General features: G+C 40.3%; 1 protein-coding gene across 6 annotated transcripts in view; it reads right to left on the reverse strand.

Annotated features, from left to right (window-relative positions):
• vrk2 (VRK serine/threonine kinase 2) overlaps positions 1-22,981 on the reverse strand; it is a 111,515-nt gene that overhangs the window by 21,293 nt on the left and 67,241 nt on the right. For all 6 annotated transcript variants that reach the window (XM_061910994.1, XM_061910995.1, XM_061910997.1 and 3 more), the window contains exons 9-10: positions 15,526-15,646; positions 12,404-12,462 (exon numbers count right to left, since the gene is read on the reverse strand). In XM_061910994.1, the coding sequence (XP_061766978.1) occupies positions 12,404-12,462; positions 15,526-15,646 (180 nt within the window). The remainder of the gene's footprint in view (positions 1-12,403; positions 12,463-15,525; positions 15,647-22,981) is intronic.

Raw genomic sequence — 22,981 nt, forward strand, 5'->3', positions numbered from 1 at the left:
TACATCTAAGGTTGTGCGATAAATTAAGTTCTTTTTACAAACCCCGTTTCCATGAGTTGGGAAATTGTGTTAGATGTAAATATGAATGGAATAAAATGATTTGCAAATCATTTTCAACCCATACTCAGTTGAATGCACTACAAAGACAAGATATTTGATGTTCAAACTCATAAACTTTATTTTTTTATTGCAAATGATAATTAACTTGGAAACTCATGGCTGCAACACGTGCTAAAGTAGTTGGGAAAGGGCATGTTCACCACTGTGTTACATTACCTTTTCTTTTAACAACACTCAATAAACGTTTGGGTACTGAGGAAACTAATTGTTGAAGCTTTGAAAGTGGAATTATTTCCCATTCTTGTTTTATGTAGAGCTTCAATCGTTCAACAGTCCGGGGTCTCCGCTGTCGTATTTTACGCTTCGTAATGCGCCACACATTTTCGATGGGGGACAGGTTTGGGCTGCAGGCGGGCCAGGAAAGTACCCGCACTCTTTTTTTCGAAGCCACGCTGTTGAAACACATACTGAATGTGGCATGGCATTGTCTTGCTGAAATAAGCAGGGGCGTCCATGAAAAAAACGGCGCTTGGATGGCAGCATATGTTGTTCCAAAACCTGTATGTATTTTTTAGCATTAATGGTGCCTTCACAGATGGTGGCTTTTGAACTTTGCGTTGATAACAGTCTGGATGGTTCGCTTCCCCTTCGGTCCTGATGACACGATGTCGAAAATGTCCAAAAACAATTTGAAATGTGGACTCGTCAGACCACAGAACACTTTTTCACTTTGCATCAGACCATCTTAGATGAACCCGGGCCCAGAGAAGCCGGCGGCATTTCTGGATGTTGTTGATAAATGGCTTTCGCTTTGCATAGTAGAGCTTTAACTTGCACTTACAGATGTAGCGACCATCTGTATTTACTGACAGTGGTTTTCAGAAGTGTTCCTGAGCCCTCGTGGTAAAATCCTTTTGAGATTGATGTTGGTTTTTGATACAGTGCCGTCTGAGGGATCGAAGGTCATGGTCATTCAATGTTGGTTTGCCGCCATGCCGCTTATGTAGAGTGATTTATCCAGATTCTCTGAACCTTTGGATGATATTATGGACTGTAGATGTTAAAATCCCTAAATTTCTTGCAATTGCACTTTGAGAAACGTTCTTAAACTGTTTGACTATTTGCTCACGCAGTTGTGGACAAAGGGGTGTACCTCGCCCCTTCCTTTTCTGTGAAAGACTGAGAATTGTGGGAAGCTTTTTTTACACCCAATCATGGCACCCACCTGTTCCTAATTGGCCTGCACACCTCAGGGATGTTCCAGATAAGTGTTTGATGAGCATTCCTCAACTTTATCAGTATTTATTGCCACCTTTCCCAACTTCTTTGTCATGTGTTGCTGCATCAAATTCTAAAGTTAATGATTATTTGCGACCTGCGATGAGGTGGCTACTTGTCCAGGGTGTACTCCGCCTTCCGCCCGGTTTTAGATGTGATGGGCACCAGCGCCCCCCGTGACCTCAAAGGGAATAAGCGGTAGGAAATGGATGGATGATTATTTGCAACAAAAAAAAATGTTTATCAGTTTGAACATCAAATATGTTGTCTTTGTAGCATATTCAACCGAATATGGGTTGAAAATGATTTGCAAATCATTGTATTCCGTTTATATTTACATCTAACACAATTTCCCAACTCATATGGAAACGGGGTTTGTATGTAATGTACTGCCATTAGCTTACTACAATAACATGAATAGTGAATATAAAGGAATATGTTTTGGGTTTTTTTTTCTCTTACTGCATTTACTATGTCAGTCACATGTTTGGCTTAGTTTTCCAATTTATCTAAGCTTGGGGCCAGCACTGGATAACTACAGTGTAGGGCTGGGCAATATGGACCAACACTTGCAATATTTTTTTCAGAAACAGTATTTAGACAAAACTCAAACCCAAATATGCGTGTCAAGTTGTTTTGTTGAAACAAATACTATACATGAGTAGATTTCTGGAAATTTTAAAGTTTCATGCATAGATAGATGCAGATAAAAATGGTAAAAAGCCTTGAAAATAATGTAAGAATAGTGAAGTATAATCTTCACTCAAACAAACCTTAAATTATGCTGAAATCCTCAGCTAATAACAAAAACACAACAGAACAAAATATTAAATAAGGTCCCTGATTTAAGAGGACATTTAAACATCAGCGGCAATTTCAAAATAATTTGCCTTTAAAATTATTATTTTTTTAGCTCAACATTTTTAGAAGGCCCTCGATCCCCTAAAATCTTAAGTAAGGGACACCAAGGTGCTAACGGCAGGATGCTGTGTGGCAGCATCCTAAACACACTTTCAGGTAGTGTCTACATTTGTTGTGGCAGTGCTTCTTGAGCAAAGTAGTCGACTGGGAAGCTCATTTAACAAAGTTAATATTTTTGGCAGTCTGTTTAAATCGGTTTTTTTCATACCGTTGCAACTAGGAACATATCTACACAAGAGTTTGCATTTTGGCAGAAAATTATTGTCCATCATTTTCAAGTGCATCCATGTCTCTGGTGTTGTTGATTTGATGGAATCACGTACATTGCAACTTGCCAGTGCTGTCATAAACGCATGTTGCCCCGAGTGACGTTGCCGAGTCTTGAGTCATACGGACCCAATTGCTAGCTTCCTCTCCAGTACACCTGAATAGACCTTACCGGGAAGGCTGAGGATTGTGATCCCACAATAGTTGGAACACACCCGCCGGTTCTTTCTTAAAGAGAGGAACCACCACACTACTCTGCCAATCCAGAGGCACCGTCCCCAATGTCCACACAATGCTGCAGAGTCTTGTCAACCAAGAGAGCCCCATAGCATACGGAGTCTTGAGTATCTCCAGCCGGATATCATCCACCCCCGGGGACCTGTCACCGAGGAGTTTTTTAACTACCTCGGCAACCTCAGCCCACCACAGATTCCCCAGGTAATGCTTCCTTATAGGAAGACGTGTAGGTGGGCTTGAGGAGGTCTTCAAAGTATTACCTCCACCAATCCACGATGTTCTGAGTCAAGGTCAGCAGCACACTATTGCTACAATATACGGTGTTAACAGCGCACCACTTCGAAGCTGTCCGAAAGTCGTAGTCCATGGCTGAGTTTTTGCCTCTGCGACCACCAAAGCAGCACGCCTCTTAGCCTGTCGGTACCTGTCCACAGTCTCCGGGGTACTGTGAGCCAAAATGATTTGAAAGGACTCCTTCACCTTGACGGCATCCAGCGGCTTCTGGGATTACCGCCAAGATAGGCAACAACCACCTTGCGGCCACATATCCGATCGGCTGCCTCGACAATAGACGTACGGAACATGGTCCACTCGGACTCAATGTCCGAGTGGACTACCTAGTAGATGAGAGGGTAGCTTCCCTCCGCCTTCGGGTGGGGGGACAGGTCCTGACTGTTGTTTGTGCTTACGCACCAAACAGCAGCTCAGAGCACCCAACTGTTTTGGATTCCCTTGAGGGAGTACTGGAGAGTGCTCCCTCGGGTGATTCCCTGGTTCGGCTGGGGGACTACATGTACTGACACGCCAAGCGAAGTGCGGCTTCAGCCGTCGCGGAGGAAAAAAACTCAGACATGGGCGGAGTTTGGGGAAACTATGGAAAACGACTTTCTGACGGCTTTAAAGCTTTTCAGGTCCACCATCCACCGCCTCAGGGGGAGCAGCAGAGCACTGTCAACACCGTGTATGGCGGGGATGGTGTGCTGCTAACCTCTACTACAGCTATTGTGAATCAGTGGAGGGAATCCTTCGAAGACCTCCTCAATCCCATCAACACATCGTCCATTGAGGAAGCAGTGCCTGGGGAATCTGTGGTGGGCTCTCCTATTTCTGGAGCTGAGGTAGTTAAAAAGCTCCTCGGTGGTAAGGCCCTGGGGGGTGGATACTGTGGGGCTGTCTTGGTTGACAAGACTCTGCAACACTGCGTGGACATGGGGGGCAGTACATCTGGATTGGCAGACCGGGGTGGTGGTTCCTCTCTTTAAGAAGTGGAACCGGAGGGTGTGTTCCAACTAACGTGGGATCACACTCCTCATCTATGCAGGTGTACTGGAGAGGAGGCTATGTCGGATAGTCGAACGTTGGATCCAGGAGGAACAGTGTGGTGTTCGTCCTGGTCGTGGAATGGTAGACCAGTTCTATACTTTCGGCAGGGTGCTTGAGGGCGTATGGGAGTTTGCCCAAACAGTCTACATGTGCTTTGTGGACTTGGAGAAGGCATTTGACGGTGTCCCCCGGGAAGTCCTGTGGGGAGTGCTCAGAGAGTATGGGCTATTGGACTGTCTGATTATGGCGGTACGCTCCCTGTATGATCAGTGTCAGAGCTTGGTCCGCATTGCCGGTAGTAAGTCGGACCCATTCTCAGTGAGGGTTGGACTCCGCCAAGGCTGCCCTTTGTCACCGATTCTGTTCGAAACTTTTACGGACATAATTTCTGGGCCCAGTCAGGGCGTTGAGGGGATCCGGTTTGGTGGCTGCAGGATTAGGTCTCTGCTTTATGCAGATGATATGGTCCTGATGGCTTCAACTGGCCAGGATTTTCAGCTCTCACTGGATCGGTTCGCAGCAGAGTGTGAAGCGACTGGTAAGGGAATCAGCACCTCCAAGTCTGAGTACATAGTTTTCGCCTGGGAAAGGGTGGAGTGCCATCTCCAAGTTGGGGAGGTGATCTTGCCCTAAGTGGAGGAGTTCAAGTACCTAGGAGTCTTGCCCACGAGTGGGAGAAGAGTGGTTTGTGAGATCGACAGGCAGATCGGTACGGCGTCTTCAGTAATGCGGACACTGTATCGAGCCGTTGTGGTGAAGAAGGAGCTGAGCCGGAAGGCAGAGCTCTCAATCTACCTTCCCATCCTCACCTATGGTCATGAGCTTTGGATTACGACCGAAAGCGGCCGAAATGAGTTTCTTCCGATGGGTGGTGTGTCTCTCCCTTAGAGATAGGGTGAGAAACTCTGTCATCCAGGAGCAACTCCAAGTAAAGCCGCTGCTCCTCCACATCTAAAGGAGCCAGATGAGGTGGTTCGGGCATCTGCTCAGGATGCCACCCGAACGCCTCCCTAGAGAGATGTTTGGGGCCTGCCCGACCGGCAGGAGGCCAAGGCGAAGACTCAGGACACGTTGGGAAGACTATGTCTCCCGGCTGGCCTGGGAACGCCTCGGGATCCCCCAGGAGGATCTGGACGAAGTAGCTGGAGAGAGGGAAGTCTGGGCTTCTCTACTTAGGCTGCTGCCCCCACGACCCGACCTCGGATAAGCGGAAGAAAATGGATGGATGGAGGGATAGAAAAGGTATAAACAACATTTAAAATCATTGCTGATTTAGTACAGCCATTTCTTTACATTCAAAGCTTTAAGAATTGATGTGATGACCCCAATCAGTCGTTTAAAGAGTATTCAGTTCACCAGAGGGCTCTGTCCAGACAATTTGTATCCTCTTAAAATGAATTGCAACGATCGTGAGTGTGTACATAGGTGTCATACTGTCAGCCTCATTGTGTCAGGTCAGTTGTGTATTGCACATAGTAAATTAAAGCGTGTATCGCTGACTCACACACTCAGTTTGATACATACAATGACTCTTATCAGTGGCAGGCAGCTGGGCTTTGTCAACAGAGGACAAGTCAGCCCTTAACAACATGACATTATGCATGGCACTTATCACTTTTTGAGGAGCTACATGGAGATGATCATCGTGCAGTACATCTTCACAGGAATCAAGGGAGACATCAGTCCCCTTACAATCAGAGCACCTTCAGACTACTGTATGTTTATCCAAACACAGGGATCCTGATCGTTCTAAAGCAAACTGCATGTCCCTCGTTCTCTGTGAAGAGGCTATCTTCCACAATTGTCTTAACGCCAACAATATTTCACACCTTTGACTTTATAAAAACTCAAATCTGAGCAGAGTTAAGAGTTCCTGTCTTCTGCGTTTGCGCATAGATAGTAAATCAGTATTTTTAATACTTTGCTTTACGGTACACTGGAAAAAACAGATTTTTAAATAAAATCTGATGGGTTTTTTTAAATAATTGTATGGTAAATCATTTGTAGGCGATAATTCAAATTGTACAATTATCATGCCATCCAACATCATACATCACTCAAGACTTTAAGTGTAGCTCTTAGATCTTTAATTATGTAACCATAATTGTCTCTAAATACAGACTTAAAAAATAATCTCCTTGTTACCCAATCTAGGATTGTCATTTTATTACATTTAAACTTTTGAGTGTTTATAAAGCGCTTCGAGTTGTTGCAAAAATGATTAGCTCTCACACTGCTATGCTGTTTATACACAGCCATTATGTAATCTTATATTATTATTGTTAATATCACAAAGATATAAACTGAACAAAAAACTAAGTGTGTCAACAATATATTGAAATCATCTTGGATGCGGGCCAATCACCCACAAAAGCTTTAAGTCATGGGGACTATAATTGTCACGCAAGCAGAATGGCTGCTTTGATACTACCTCACAAAATAAACAATTAAATAAGTAATTTGGACAAAGACTTAACAAGATGTGGACATGTGTTTTTCTTAATCTTAGTCATAGTGGCGATGACACTTTAAACTTGATTTGTCATATATTTTTATTCTAATTGTTAATTTTAATAAAAAGTGAGTTACGGTGATCAATGTAATAAGAAACAATGTGCAAATGCCACCTTTTTACAAGTTCCTCCATGCCAGTCACTGCTGCTGTGTCCTTGGGCAAGACGTTTCACCCACCATGCTCCCAGAGTTATCCACTTTGGTGTATGAACAATTTGGCAACCCCGCTTCCATCAGCCTACCCCAGAGCGGCTGTGCCTACATATGTAGCTTACCACCACTAAAGTGTGTGACTGTGGGGTGAATGAATGATGGGTTTCACTGTAAAACGCATGGAGTGTTAAATAAGCTGCTAGATAAAATCAGTTATTGACATTATTATTATCGTTTAGCGTTGCCTTCTTTGTCTTCCTTAATTGACAGTCCTACATGAGGTCTTAAGTCATAACTATTTAGCATTGACCATTTATGGATGACGTGGGAGGACAAAAATGTGCATAGAATAAAACCGATTCGAAGTCATTAAGCAGAAGCAGAATTAATCCGCGCATTAGGCAACCAGGGTATAAAGCGCAATGTCGATTTTTGAGAAAATGAAAGGATTTTAAGTGCGCCTAATAGTCCGAAAATATACAATATGTATATATATATATATATATATATATATATATATACATGCTATCTACTGTGCCCGTTTTAACAACTGAGTGTCTGTAAAATACTATCTATTCAACATTTAATTGACTGAGCTTTTGTAAAGGTATATAAAAGATGCAAATATAATTTTATGACGTGTCTTTCTTTTTTAAGGGAAGAGTAAATGCAGATATAAATGGTCCACTACATGAAGTTGTTTATGGGTGTGTTTACTATCTAAACCTTGTTTGCTATATTATTAGAAATACTATAAAAAGGTGCATATAATTCTTACTATACTTACTGTTACCAAGTTTTAAGCAAATTAATAACTTGCAGTTAAGTAAAATGTTTCAAAATGTGCTTGGATTACAATTTGACAACAAAATTGCATTTGTTTCCAAATATTGGGGCATTTTCTTCAGCCCATTTTAAATATGCAAGGGAGTAATAACCAATGACAGCTCAAGAGTGTGATTATTCTGATTACAAATATTCACTCAACAGCCCTAACATATGTATATGTATGTGTGTGTGTGTGTCTATGTATATATATATATATATATATATATATATATATATATATATATATATATATATATATATATATATATATATATTATTTAGTCAGCCACCGATTGTGCAAGTTCTCCCACTTAAAATGATGACAGAGGTCCGTAATTTTCATCATAGGTACACTTCAACTGTGAGAGATAGAATGTGAAAAAAAAAATACAGTAATTCACGTTGTAGGAATTTTAAAGAATTTATTTGTAAATTATGGTGGAAAATAAGTATTTGGTCACTTCAAACAAGGAAGATCTCTGGCTCTCACAGACCTGTAACTTGTTCTTTAAGAAGCTCTTCTGTCCTCCACTGGTTACCTGTATTTGAACTCGTTATCTGTATAAAAGACACCTGTCCACAGCCTCAAACAGTCGGACTCCAAACTCCACTATGGCCAAGACCAAAGAGCTGTTGAAGGACACCAGGAAGATATTTGTAGACCTGCACCAGACTGGGAAGAGTGAATCTACAATAGGCAAGCAGCTTGGTTTGAAAAAATCAACTGTGGGAGCAATTATCAGAAAATGGAAGACATACAAGACCACTGATAATCTCCCTCGATCTGGGTCTCCACGCAAGATCTCACTCCATGGGGTCAAAATAATCATGAGAACGGTGAGCAAAAATCCCAGAACCACACGGGGGGACCTGGTGAATGACTTGCAGAGAGCTGGCACCAAAGTAACAAAGGTTACCATTAGTAACACACTACGCCGACAGGCAATCAAATACTGCAGTGCCAGACGTGTCCCCCTGCTTAAGCCAGTGCATGTCCAGGCCCGTCTGAAGTTTGCCAGAGAGCACATGAATGATACCGCAGAGGTTTGGGAGATGAAACCAAAATAGAACTTTTTGGTATAAACTCAACTCGTCATGTTTGGAGTAATAAGAATACTGAGTTGCATCCCAAGAACACCACACCTACTGTGAAGCATGGGGGTGGAAACATCATGCTTTGGGGCTGTTTTTCTGCTAAAAGGGACAGGACGACTGATCCGTGTTAAGGAAAGAATGAATGGGGCCATGTATCGTGAGATTTTGAGCCAAAACCTCCTTCCATCAGTGACAGCTTTGAAGATGAAACGTGGCTGGGTCTTCCAGCATGACAATGATCCAAAACACACCGCCCGGGAAACGAAGGAGTGGCTCCGTGAGAAGCATTTGAAAGTCCTGGAGTTGCTTAACCAGTCTCCAGACCTTAACCCCATAGAAAATCTGTGGAGGGAGTTGAAAGTCTGTGTTGCTCGGCAACAGCCCCAAAACATCACTGCTCTCGAGAAGATCTGCAAAGAGGAATGGGGCAAAATACCAGCTACTGTGTGTGCAAACCTGGTAAAGACCTATAGTAATCGTTTGACCTCTGTTATTGCCAACAAAGGTTATATTACAAAGTACTGAGCTGAATTTTTGTTGTTAACCAAATACTTATTTTCCACCATAATTTACAAATAAATTCTTTAAAATTCCAACAATGTGAATTCCTGGATTTTTTTTTTTCCACTTTCTGTCTTTCACAGTTGAAATGTACCTATGATGAAAATTACAGACCTCTGTCATCATTTTAAGTGGGAGAACTTGCACAATCCGTGGCTGACTAAATACTTCTCTGCCCAACTTTGTGTGTGTGTGTATATACATATATATATATATATATATATATGTATACATATATATATGTATATATATACATATATATATGTATATATATGTACATATATATATATGTATATATATACATATGTATATATATATATATATATATGTATATTTATATATATATATATATATATATATATATATACATATACATACATACATACATACTAACCCCGTTTTCATATGAGTTGGGAAATTGTGTTAGATGTAAATATAAACGGAATACAATGATTTGCAAATCCTTTTCAACCCATATTCAGTTGAATGCACTACAAAGACCAGATATTTGATGTTCAAACTCATAAACTTTATTTTTTTTTGCGAATAATAATTAACTTAGAATTTCAAGGCTGCAACACGTGCTTTAGTAGTTGGGAAAGGGCATGTTCACCACTGTGTTACATGACATTTTCTTTTAACAACACTCAATAAATGTTAGGGAACTGAGGAAACTAAATGTTGAAGCTTTGAAAGTGGAATTGTTTACAATTCTTGCTTGATGTACATCTTAAGTTGTTCAACAGTCCGGGGTCTTGTTGTCGTATTTTACGCTTCATAATGCGCCACACATTTTCGATAGGGGACATGTCTGGACTGCAGGCGGGCCAGGAAAGTACCCGCACTCTTTTACTATGAAGCCACGCTGTTGTAACACGTGGCTTGGCATTGTTTTGCTGAAATAAGCAGGAGCGTCCATGATAACGTTCCTTGGATGACAACATATGTTGCTCCAAAACCTATATGGACCATTCAGCATTAATGGTGCCTTCACAGATGTGTAAGTTACCCATGCCTTGGGCACTAACACACCCCCATACCATCACAGATGCTGGCTTTTGAACTTTGCGCCTCTAACAATCCGGACGGTTATTTTCCTCATTGTTCTGGAGGACACAACGTCCACAGTTTTCAAATATAATTTGAAATGTTGAGTCGTCACATCACAGAACACTTTTCCACTTTGCATCAGTCCATCTTCGATGAGCTCGGGCCCAGCGAAGCCAGCGGCGTTCCTTTGTGTTGTTGGTAAACGGCTTTCACTTTGCATAGTAGAGTTTTAACTTGCACTTACAGATGTAGCGACCAACTGTAGTTACTGACAGTGGTTTTATGATGTGTTCCTGAGCCCATGTGGTGATATGCTTTACACACTGATGTCGGGGTTCGATGCAGCACTGCCTGAGGGGTCAAAGGTCCGTAATATTATCGCTTACATGCAGTGATTTTTCCAAATTCTCTGAACCTTTTGATGATTTTACGGACCGCAGATGGTAAAATCCCGAAATTCCTTGCAATAGCTCGTTGAGAAATGTTGTTCTAAAACTGTTCGACAATTTGCTTACAAATTGGTGACCCTCGCCAATTTGTGAATTACTTAGCATTTCATGGAAGCAGCTTTTATACCCAATCATGGCACCCACCTGTTCCCAATTAGCCTGCACACCTGTGGGATGTTCCAAATAAGTGTTTGATGAGCATTCCTCTACTTTATCAGTATTTATTGTCACCTTTCCCAACTTCTTTGTCACGTGTTCTAAAGTTAATGATTTGCAAAAAAAAATGTTTATCAGTTTTAACATCAAATATGTTGTGTTTGTAGCATATTCAACTGAATATGGGTTGAAAATGATTTGCAAATCATTGTATTACATTTGTATTTACATCTAACACAATTTCCCAACTCATATGGAAACAGGGTTTGTCATACATATGCATATATATATATACATATATATATATACCCATATATACATATACATATATATATACATATACATATATATATATATATACACACACAAATATACACATATATATACATACATATACGTTGTGTGTGTAAATAAATATGTATATGAATTTTCTTTTTTGCGAATGTGGATTCTGAGGTTTGAGCGTATGCAACGTTACAATGGAACCTTGACTCATTTTTATAAATGAGGCCTGAGGTCTCCCAGGTGCTCATCCTCGATTGCCACCCAAACCACAATGCAACAGACCCTTTTGTTTACCCCCGTGGATCAACGTAAGGGAGAAAACGTGTACTACATTGAAATTTGTCTTTACTAAATACATTTTAAATGTATCAATCAATTTTTCTTTTAAAAAAATAGTGGAAAAAAGAATGATAATCTGTTTCACTTAACAGCAGTGCGGATATATTTAAGTGACGGCAGTCATTATTTTTAAAAATGTGTCAAATAGATAGAAGGCAAGGAATCTACACGCTGGTTGCAGCAGGAAAGTATCGAGAGAAATGTGATAAATAATGACTGCTCAGGTAAAATGATGTAAAATGCTCTAAAGCTTTGAATGCTGATATGTAAAACCAATGTTTTTACCTGTTGGTACTTGTTTTTGCGTATTTGGGATATAGTAAAGCCAGAAAATGTGAAATCAAACCATAAAGTCATGGCGCAAGTGTTTGTAAAATCAATTGTGCCTTCTTCTAAACTTGCTTCAAAAAAGGCATTTGGACTTTAGTTACATCAGCAAATATCTCCATATATGGTACAGGTTTACCCAAAAAGCTTTAAGTTAAAAGTTAAGTTAAAGTACCAATGATTAGGTGTGGTGAAATTTGTCCTCTGCATTTGACCCATCCCCTTGATCCCCCCCTGGGAAGTATCAAAGCGCTTTGAGTACCTTGAAGGTAGAAAAGCGCTATACAAGTACAACCCATTTATCATTGATCATTTCAAATGGTAACCAAAAGCTGAAAGATGCAGAACAAATGGACAACTACTACTCATTTCAAGCAGACCTAATTTAACATTTCAACAATTTGAAGAGAATCTCATTAACAAAAGTAGACAAGACCATACTTCACCTTGGGGATGATTGTCATACTTTAATTAGTATGTAGAAATGTACTACTTCCAAATGTCCTGTTAATCTTGAGATATGTCAGTGAAGTCTTAAAATTGAGAATGTTGTGACTTACTTGTGCTGGCTCCACTCACTGACAGCTTCTGAACGGACTGCGGCAGGTTATCCATCAGTCTGAGCGCCGAGCAGGACAGATAAAACAGTGAGAGAGCGTGTAGAGTAATGGTTTGAGGGCAAAAATTATTTAGGGAGGACATAGTGGGGTTAAGAAAAGGACAATGCAGCAATGAGCCAAATTCAAGCAAAGTATTCTGCAGATTTGTATGACTACATGAGATGAAGATCATTAAACTAGGTGTGTGACAAGTGTGTGTTATTATGATGGAACTAAAACAATGAAATATATAAACTTCACAAATCCAATTTATTTTAATCAGATATTAACCAGCAGCACAAACTACCAAGGCCACCTTAATGCACAAGATTACCTGGGCTGAAGCCCAGGGGCCGCAAATAGTCAGGGGCCCCCGATTTTGTCGGAAGAATGCAATGTTTATCGTTCATAGCTGTCAGTTACAAACAGCTCAGCTTTGTCTAGCAATTATGTAGTCTCTCTCTCAGCTGCATTGTTTTTTTCCTATTGCTCCGAGCGGGACTCGAACCAACATCGCCTGTGTAAGAGACCATCGTACTTCTATTACACTCACACAAATGTGCATTCGCTCATCGCAAAGGATACGTAATCCTGTACAAAATATTTTCTAATGGGTGATATTTTTGCATTGTTGCTGTTCTGTTGAATAAAAAACGTGATTTGTATTGTTTTAAGTGTTTTTGGGCAGGTGGTGTTGAGTTTGAAGTGGGGAAGGTTGTTGAGGTTTGGGGGCCCCTTAACTCTCTCAGCACAGCCCCCCGCCCCCTACTCTAGATTTAATACAATGGTTTAACAGCAGTTTTAAATATAAGCTATAAAAAGAGAATTGCGTTTAAAGTTGTCTTTTATGTCACTGTATAAATTCTTATGTACAACTGCAATCATAAATATATAATGGGCATGCCATGCTCTTTTTGTTGTCTTCTCTGACCAAAAACTTATTTCCAGAAGGCATTTAGCTTTGAGGTGGCGACTTGTCCAGGGTGTAAACCGCTTTCCGTCCGATTATAGCTGAGATAGGCTCCAGTGCGCCCCGCCATCCCAAAGAGAATACGCGGTAGGAAATGGATGGATGGCATTTAGCTTGTCCATTGATTGATTGATTAATTGATTGAAGCTTTTATTAGTAGATTGCACAGTTCAGTACATATTCCGTACAATTGACCACTAAATGGTAGTTTTTCAACTTGTTTAAGTCGGGGTTCACGTTAATCAATCCATGTGAGCTGTTGCCAATGACAATGTATAACTGGTTTCACACTGACCATGGTGTTGCAACAGTTTTCAGTTTAGATCAGGCTTGAGCTTTGGTGGTCTGTGGGTTGTGCATCCTAACCACTCTTCATTTATCTGAAGGTGACAGTTTGGGTCTTTTTACAGACCGTGGCAAAGTTGTGAAAGATCTCAATAACTTGGTGTACATCAAGTTGTTTGAACTGATGATTGTTAACTCTATAATATTGAGGGTTTTTTTTTTTATAAATGGCTCCAAAAAACTTCCTGGACTCAAATCGTGCATACATTTTTTTTTAAATATTATACAATCATTCCACACAAATTAATATATAATTCATGCACATTTTGAGTGCAAGTATCAGGGCTGCAATGATTCATCAATTAAATCAATAATTTGTTCAGGAAAAAAAACATCAATATGTGTTTTGTTGCTTCAATGATTCATTGAATAAGTAAAATACACGGACATTGTTTCATCAAGACTGCTCCATGGCACATGAGAGCACTCCACCTATTGGTGATGTAGATCGCGCTGCCTGTGATGTGGTCTGCGTGTGCGTGCACGCGTGTGCGTGTGCGTGTGTGTGTGTGTGTGTGTGTGTGTGTGTGTGTGTGTGTGTGTTTGTGTGTGGAGGGGGGGCTAAGATGAGATAAGATGTGATCATTTAAAATACAGACATCGTGGTCAAATGTTTGCACCGTCAAATTAAGTGGGCATTGTACACTAAATTGGCCCTAGTGTGTGAATGTGAGTGTGAATGTTGTCTATCTGTGTTGGCCCTGCGATGAGGTGGCGACTTGTCCAGGGTGTACACTGCCTTCCGCCCGATTGTAGCTGAGATAGGCGCCAGCGCCCCCCGCGACCCCGGAAGGGAATAAGCGGTAGAAAATGGATGGATGGATGTACAATTGCACTACATCAATGATGCATTAGAGTAAAAAGTAGAAAGCATCCTGCACATTTAAGAGCAGCAAACAAAAATAAACAAGGTAAAAGTCTATTTTGGTAGCTAACATCATCTTATACCTAACATGCATAACAAATGTTTTAGTCGAACACACGTGAGTACACGTTAGCAACTACAGTTTGTATGTTAATGCTAACAAGTTGTTTGTCCAAACAACTTATTAACATTAAGTTGTTCAGTACATTGTCACTCAATTTATCAGTCTTTTTGTTTAGTTGGGTTCTTTTTTAGTGATACATTACCTCACTCATGTTCATCCGGCTACATTGTTATTTATTTTTTGCTTTTTGACTTATTTTTTTATATAATATATATGCTCCTGTTGTTATGTGCATTTTATTTAAAATGATCATTTTTAACTATTTTCCTAAAAGTCATTGAGGATATACATTGTTTTATAAGATTACTCGATTAATCAAACAAATTCATCGTAGACTACTAGATTACTAAAATAACTGAGAGATGCAGTCCTAGCAAGTACACATACTTGTTTTGATTGATTGATTGAAACTTTTGTTAGTAGATTGCACAGTTCAGTACATATTCTGTACAATTGACCACTAAATGGTAACACCCGAATAAGTTTTTCAACTTGTTTAAGTCGGGGTCCACGTATATTAATTCATGGTGATGAACCCACTAAGAATTGCTAAACAGATAAACCACAAAAAAATAGTGAGGACCTGCAAAAAATGTAAGTCGGTTATTATATCAAGCCAGGTCTAAAATATATATATATATATATATATATATATATATATATATATATATATATATATATATATATATATATATGGATTTCATCTATTTTCAAGAGCGCCTGGATTTTGATTTTCAGAGACAAAAAAATATTTTCATTTAACAGACAAAGGTGCCTACCTGATCTTGGCCTCCATAACCGCAGTTGGGTCATGGAGAACATTGTCCCACGGGAGTGACCCAGACAACCAGTGAAGTAGACAAAAACCCAGAATCTGTAGGTCTCCTCGTCTTGATGGAACTTAGTGGAAAAAACAAGCAAGTCATTGTATTTATTACGCTATTCTTTGATGACACAATACAAGCAATGTAACACAACGTGTATTTTTACACAAAAACCCTATGTGAGATTAAGGTTTAAGAAAAGCCTTCAATAGGTAAATGTAGGGGCTAATCCATTACTATTTTAAATGAGTACACGCAGTTTCAAAAATATATGCAATAAACTCGAGAGTGATTGCATCCAAGTGTGTGTGTGTGTGTGTGTGTGTGTGTGTGTGAGAAGGTGCATACGTGTGTGCACGTGCGTGTGTGTGCACGTGCATGTGTGTGTGTGTGAGGGAGAGACTGCATGAATCTACATTAATGTGTGAAGTCCATCAATACTCGTAAACCAAGTCCATCTAAAGGGGTCGAGCCCGGGGAGTTTTAGCAGCTCAATACAATAATGACCGTCACACGTCTTTGGAGAAATTACATATTGACTGGCTTCATCTGAGGGGAAAAATCTCCTCCCTGAGCCATGGCTGGCATTGATCCTCCCCAGCCAACAGTAAGGTCTGAAGGGAGAGCATGGTCCCTGTCACCCAGAACAAGATTACATTGAGCAGGGTGGTGCTAATCTAACTGCACAAACACAGGGTTGTCATAAATGTGTTGGCATTCATTAATTTGGACTTGTTCATCTTTAAAAGATTTGATCATAAGAGTGGGTGCAGAATGTCAGGATTTAGGCATGTGTAATTGAGGAAGGTGAGGAGAAAAAAAAACTTACAATAAAAGTCTTGAGTGAATAAAACACACATCGGCCTTCACTAGAAACAATAACTTGTCTGGACATGGCAGGGAGGCTAAATTATCAATGAGCATGCATAGGATATGAGAGCTCTTCTCTTACTGTTTAAAGTGACCATGCAGGAAAGTCCTTGAGAAGAAAATTGAAGGCTGTAGATTAATGCTTGCCATAACACTTATCTTCTTGAATAATTTGATTTGATGGGATGAAGAAGTATGAAATGTGGCAATATAGTATAATTACCACTAGGGGAGAAATTATCTCAAGAAGTGTGTACATACACAACAGAGGTCAAACTGAAGTTTACTAATCTCACAGGTGTGTGTGTGTGTGCGCGTGCATGCGTGCGTGAATACCCACTACAATCTACTTCAATAAATGTGCATATCGACACATTTAATCGGATTAAAAGCCTAACCAGAATAAAAATGTTTCATGTAAACAAGCCATTTGGAATGGTCTGACCCAATCACACACGTTCGGATCAAAATTTAATTCCGATCGAGATGGATGGTTTATGCTGAAAGTCATTCGGATTGTAGACCATAAAAAACCCATTTTCCGAAATGCATGTTAAAATTATCCTTACTGCGCATGTCTTTCATGTCAGCTATACTTTGGTGGTGACGCGGGGGCGAAATCTAATGTACCAACAGAAGTAGCGTTATATACTGTTGAGTTTGTTGCTTTAAAACAGGACTATCAAAAAAAAAAAAAAAAAGTATGGTCTGCAGTGTTGTTTGTTGATGTTACAATAAAAGAAGGGATCCAGTTGTCTGGCCGAGCAGTTTTATTCACGACATTACAGCTACTCTAAGTTTCAACTGCTAGCCTCAAACACATACACAGCATGTCATAACATAGACGCCCCACAACCTGCATAAAATCACAACATAAAAAAACGCTTAGCAGCTCCATTTAAAAAAGTGAGGCAAAACAAAAGTAGTGAACAAAATGTAAAGAATGAATGTGGCGAGCCGCCACACTTTTTTTTATTACCGCCATTTTTTATTACCGCCAAACCTTGAAAATTAGGGATCTTTTTTTTTACTTGAAAACAAATTTAAGTAAAATAATATACTAAAGCCCCCAGAAAACACTATTTTGAACACTATTCGACACTTTTTTGAACCATTATTACCAATCTTATGATAAACAACGGCACAATTCCAACACGTTTTACCTCCCATGACAACACTTCCTCATTGTGGGAATCACCTTTCATGCACGGACGGTGTGTTTGTAAACGTGGGAAAAACTTACATCAAATACAAACCACACAAACATAAAACAATAACATTAGCTGGTCATTACAGTATGAATTGATAAACATAGTCTATTATTCACACACTATTGACAAGTGATGTACTGAAAACTTGACCACTGAACAAATTTGATTGATTGATTGAAACTTGTATCAGTAGATTACACAGTACAGTACAAATTCCGTACAATTGACCACTAAATGGTAACACCCCAATAAGTTTTTCAACTCGTTTAAGTCGGGGTCCACATTAATCAATTCATGGTAAAGACTTTGATCACCAAAAACCACGCTTCCAGAAAAAAACAAATGTAAACAAAACTCTTGCATTGTCTGGAGCGTTGTCAACATGTCTGCGATGTGGACAGGATTTGTATATATACTGCAGTGGACGGCCATCTACACAATGTGCAAATAAGAGGACAGTGGCGGCTTTTAAAAAGAGAAAGTCCAACTCGAGCAACAGTGCTAAGGTAGTCTGACGTCATGCTTACTTCAGCCTCTTTAGTCAGGGACATCGAGGGACAGAATTGGAGTTTCCAAAAACAAGTGCATTCTAGAATAATACCAGAAGATGTGGCTACTTGTTTTTAATTTTAAAAAGTATTTAAAAGTCTATAAACACTTGAAAAAATCTCAACAATAATACCTTGTACAAAAGGCAGCAACAATTGTTGCTAAGGCAGCTGCCTTAACAACAAAGACACGCCGCCTAAGCTAAAGTCTTAACAAGCTGCTCCACTTCGTTCTGCCTCTCTCTGTCAGTATGTCGATGCAGCACCCAGCATTGTCCCACCCACAGAACCATCTGATTGGTTACACGCGGAGCGGTAACAGCCAATCAGCAGTGCGTATTCAGAGCGCATGGAGTCTGTGCTCCAGCGTCTTGATGAGCAGATAGGTGTTTAGCAGGTAAGCATTAGGCAGCGGACTCAGCCCAAACTATAATAAACACCTCCCAGTCAATTACTAGTAACATCAATATAAGTCTGTTGACGTTCTAGAAACATAAATGGCAGCTCAACTCGCTCGCAGTCCTTGAGTTGAAGGCTAATTAGCTCATTTTGCAGTGTGTGTGTGTACGCGCGCGCACGCGTGTGTGTTTTAAAAACAGCAAAGCTCTGTCTGTCTGTGATTTCACTTTACCTTTTTCTGTGTTGAAGCAGCAAAAAAGGACATTATGTTAAATATAGAGTTTCCTGAAGCTGTCTCTAATTGTTGATATAATAATGTAACTGCAGCATAAAGCCTACATGAACTCCACGGTGTTCAGGGATGCATAGTCTCTCCTATTGCTATTGTACTATAGTTACTATTAGTGTTGTGGCAGCCTAGATTTGAATGGCAGGGTCTCTGCTATCACATGTTGGTAAAAATATAACTTTACATAATAAAAATCAACTACAGGCTTCCTAAATGCTCTAATAAATTAAGCATGATGAGTTGAGCATATGTCAGCATGTGGCATAATAATGACATACTTAGTAGCTCAGGTAACTAGGACCATTTTGTTTTTACTTTATGGAAAAAATATCGAGATATGTATCGTATATCGCCATTCAGCATAGGGAGCGGAAAACAACCAAAAATTGTAGGCTTCTTCACGCGACGAAGACAGCCTACGTCACCAAAGCCTTTAGTCTATTGCCCCCCAGGTCGTAGTGGCAGCAACGAGGTGGAGACGTGATGGTGACAGGCCGAGTTACACCGATCCTTACACCCACCGACCCCCTTCCCCGGTCTGTCCGCCGGAGAGACACCGCCTTAACTAACACATTTTCTGCGGGAAACACTAGTATGCATACATTTTTTAGCCTTTTTAAAGAAAATCGTATCATAGCAAATTTTGCAAATTACTTGATGTCATTGTGACCACGCCCATTACCACGATCCCCCCACCCCGCCACAGGTATCTTGGCAATTTACGGGAAACCCTGGCATTTCATAGTAAAGGATTCCTATTTCAAGTGTGATGCATGAAAATGCACGTCTATGTACACAGTAACATTCCAGTCAGAATGATGAGCAGATTAAATAAATGTTGTCCATGTACACGTGGCTAGTATTACAAGGCTATGGTCAGAGACACTTCACTTATCTAAAGCATTAATTAAAACAACCTATAGTAAACAGACTGAACAACTCCACATAACGTTTAACTGTTGTGAAGAACATCAGTGTAACCATACTACAATATGTAGTATAAACGATACTAGATTAAATATTAAAGTATGTGAAAGTTTGACTCCTACAGTGTTGACTTTTCTGACGACCTCCTTGCAGTTGTGTTATCGATCAGAAACATCAAACACATACAACATTTGCCAAACATGGGGATGTGCGGCAAGATAGTTTTAAATATTACCCAACATGCTTTGTAGTGGAGTTTGATGGGTGTAATTTTGAATTGGGTGTGGTGTTTAGATGTTTTTTATATTGCATTGTTAACATTTTCATGTTAACGATGTGTTTTTTTCTTTTTTTGCATCATGGGCGGGAATAGTTGTTTGGATAGCTACCGGCACATAGAAACAGATGCTATGCTTTTAGGATAGTACCATAATACACATGGTCATTGGCAGACATCACCTCCCTGCATTCATCAGGAAGGTGCCCCAAACCCGATGGCCCCTGTGTCAGAACTATTCATACCTCTGTGGAGAGAGGAGAACCTTCCAGAAGGACAACCATCTCTGCAGCAATCCGTCATTCAGTTGTATACGGTATAGTGGCCAGTCGGAAGCAATATTTGAGTAAAACGTTTGCCAACATGCACCGGATATACAACCAGACCATGAGAAACACAATTCTCTGGTCTGATGAGACAAAAATCTAACTCTCTGGTGTGAATGCCAGGCATCATGTTTGGAGGAAACCAGGCACTGCTCATCATCAAGCAAATACCATCCCTAAAAGCATGGTGGTGGCATCATGAAACTGCTGGGTTGTTTTTCCAGTGGCAGGAACTGGGAGTCTAGTCGGGATAGAGGGAAAGATGAATGCAGCAATGTACAAAAACATCCTTGATGAAAAACAACGCTTCCCATCCAATCTGATGGATCTTAAGAGGCGCTGCAAAGAGGAATGGGAAAAACTGCTCAAAGATAGGCGTGCTAAGTTTGTGGCATCGTATTCAAAAAGACTTCAGGCTGTAATTGCTGCCAAAATGCATTAACTGAGCAAAGGCTGTGAATACTTAATTAAGTACATGCTTTTTGTTGTTTTTTATTTTTAATACATTGGCAAAAGGTAACAAAAAATAAAAAATTCTAATCGTCACTATGAGGTATTGTGTGTAGAATTTTGAAGACAAAAATGAATGCATTCTGCTTTGGAATGAGGCTGTAACATTAAAAATATGGAAAAAGTTTTGCACTATGTATACTTTCTGGATACACTATCTCTTAAATGTATGTTTCTATTGAGGGACAAGCAATAGAACATGGATGGATGAAACGAAAACGTGTTGCTAATAATTAATAGTAATAGTTACTGCAAACTGTGTGGGAAAAAAATCAGCGTGTTTCCAAATTAATATATGTTGCATTTTATCAGCCAAAAACTTGCTGCTCAGAAAGTTAGGGATGTACCCTGTCTGGCCAGTAAAAAGAATGTCAGTTGCAAAAAAGACTGAAACTACCATCCATCCATCCATCCATTTTCTACCGCTTATTCCCTTTTGGGGTCGCGGGGGGGCGCTGGCGCCTATCTCAGCTACAATCGGGCGGAAGGCGGGGTACACCATGGACAAGTCGCCACCTCATCGCAGGGCCAACACAGATAGACATACAACATTCACACTCAATGAAAATCAAATCATTCTGACAGCATGCACGTTATCCAAGTCTTCAAGGATACTAGCCGACTGAAGCTGTCAACGCTGGGCGACATAACTGGCAGAAGGCCACTGATATACAGTACGTTGACATCCCACATTTCTTTAACAGACTAAAGAGGATTTTGAAATAACTTTCGGTTTCCTCTGATTGGCATTGCATCGTCTCACTGGAGCCCATGTGAACAACAGGACTCGTTGCTGAAATGGGACGTGTTCAATAGGTTTAGAAGAACGGTAATATCCATGACTTGGCTCCTGGGTATCATCTGGTACTGGATTATCAGGGTTGGGGCAAAGGAAAGTGCACTTTTCTCGACCCGCACATTTTTTCTAAATTCTTATCACTTGCGTATGGATAATTTATCGTCATATTAAATCACACAAATATCTATCCAGCCATCCATTTTCTACCCCTTGTCCCGTTCGGTGTCACGGGGGGTGCTGGAACCTATCTCAGCTGCATTTGGGTGGAAGGCGGGGTACACCCTGGACAAGTCGCCACCTCATAACTGGGCCAACACAAATAGACATCATTCACACTCACATTCACACACTATGGCCAATTTAGTGTTGCCAATCAACCTATGCCCAGGTGCGTGTCTTTGGAGGTGGGAGGAAGCCGGAGTACCCGGACGGAACCCACGCAGTCACGGGGGGAACATGCAAACTCCACACAGAAAGATCCTGAGCCCAGGATTGACCCCAGGACCTTCGTACTGTGAGGCCCACACACTAACCCCTGTCCCACCGTGCTGCCTATTACACGAATATAACATTTTTAAATTACTTGTAAATGTACCTTAGTTCAGTTGACCTTACTTGGAATTGAGATTACTTGCTCTCTAATGCTCTGAATACTCAGCAAAATCAGCTGACTTTGCCAGTGAAGTCTCTTAAATAGCAGGAACTGTTAAGGTATCTTTATTAGATAAATGGTTTGGTCCATTTGAGCCACTGATTTAAGTAAATCTGCAATGCAGAAAATTTGAAATCACTGAGGTGCCCCGAAAACTTTGAGAGGTGGGGGTCAATGACTCAGGAAAAAATCTGAACAGACGAAAAAGGAATGAAGACAATACACTATGTCGAGGGCAGCAAGCAAAAGCATGGCTAATAGTAGCAGAGGACCTCCAGCAAAACATACAGTAAGTGACAATGACTGTTTGTCACAGCGACCTGGCACAGGTGTGGCCGTCATTATTTCCTGGTGTCTGCACGGCATCCTGCATGTGACCACACACATTCTAAGCATGGATTGAAGAGATGTCAGTCTAGAGAGTTATGTGTTGGTGAAGAATTAAGAATAAAAATGTGTATGAAGCAATATTTATGGACTGTAATATTGTTGTGACTATTATTCTTGATATACATTATACCAAACTGTGCAGACACAAATAACACAATAAAACTGAGTTTGATGGAGGAAAATATTTATAAACACACAAGTAAAGGCACACAC

Source organism: Nerophis ophidion, linkage group LG09 (genome assembly GCF_033978795.1).
Source record: "Nerophis ophidion isolate RoL-2023_Sa linkage group LG09, RoL_Noph_v1.0, whole genome shotgun sequence".
NCBI classification, from domain to species: Eukaryota; Metazoa; Chordata; class Actinopteri; order Syngnathiformes; family Syngnathidae; genus Nerophis; species Nerophis ophidion.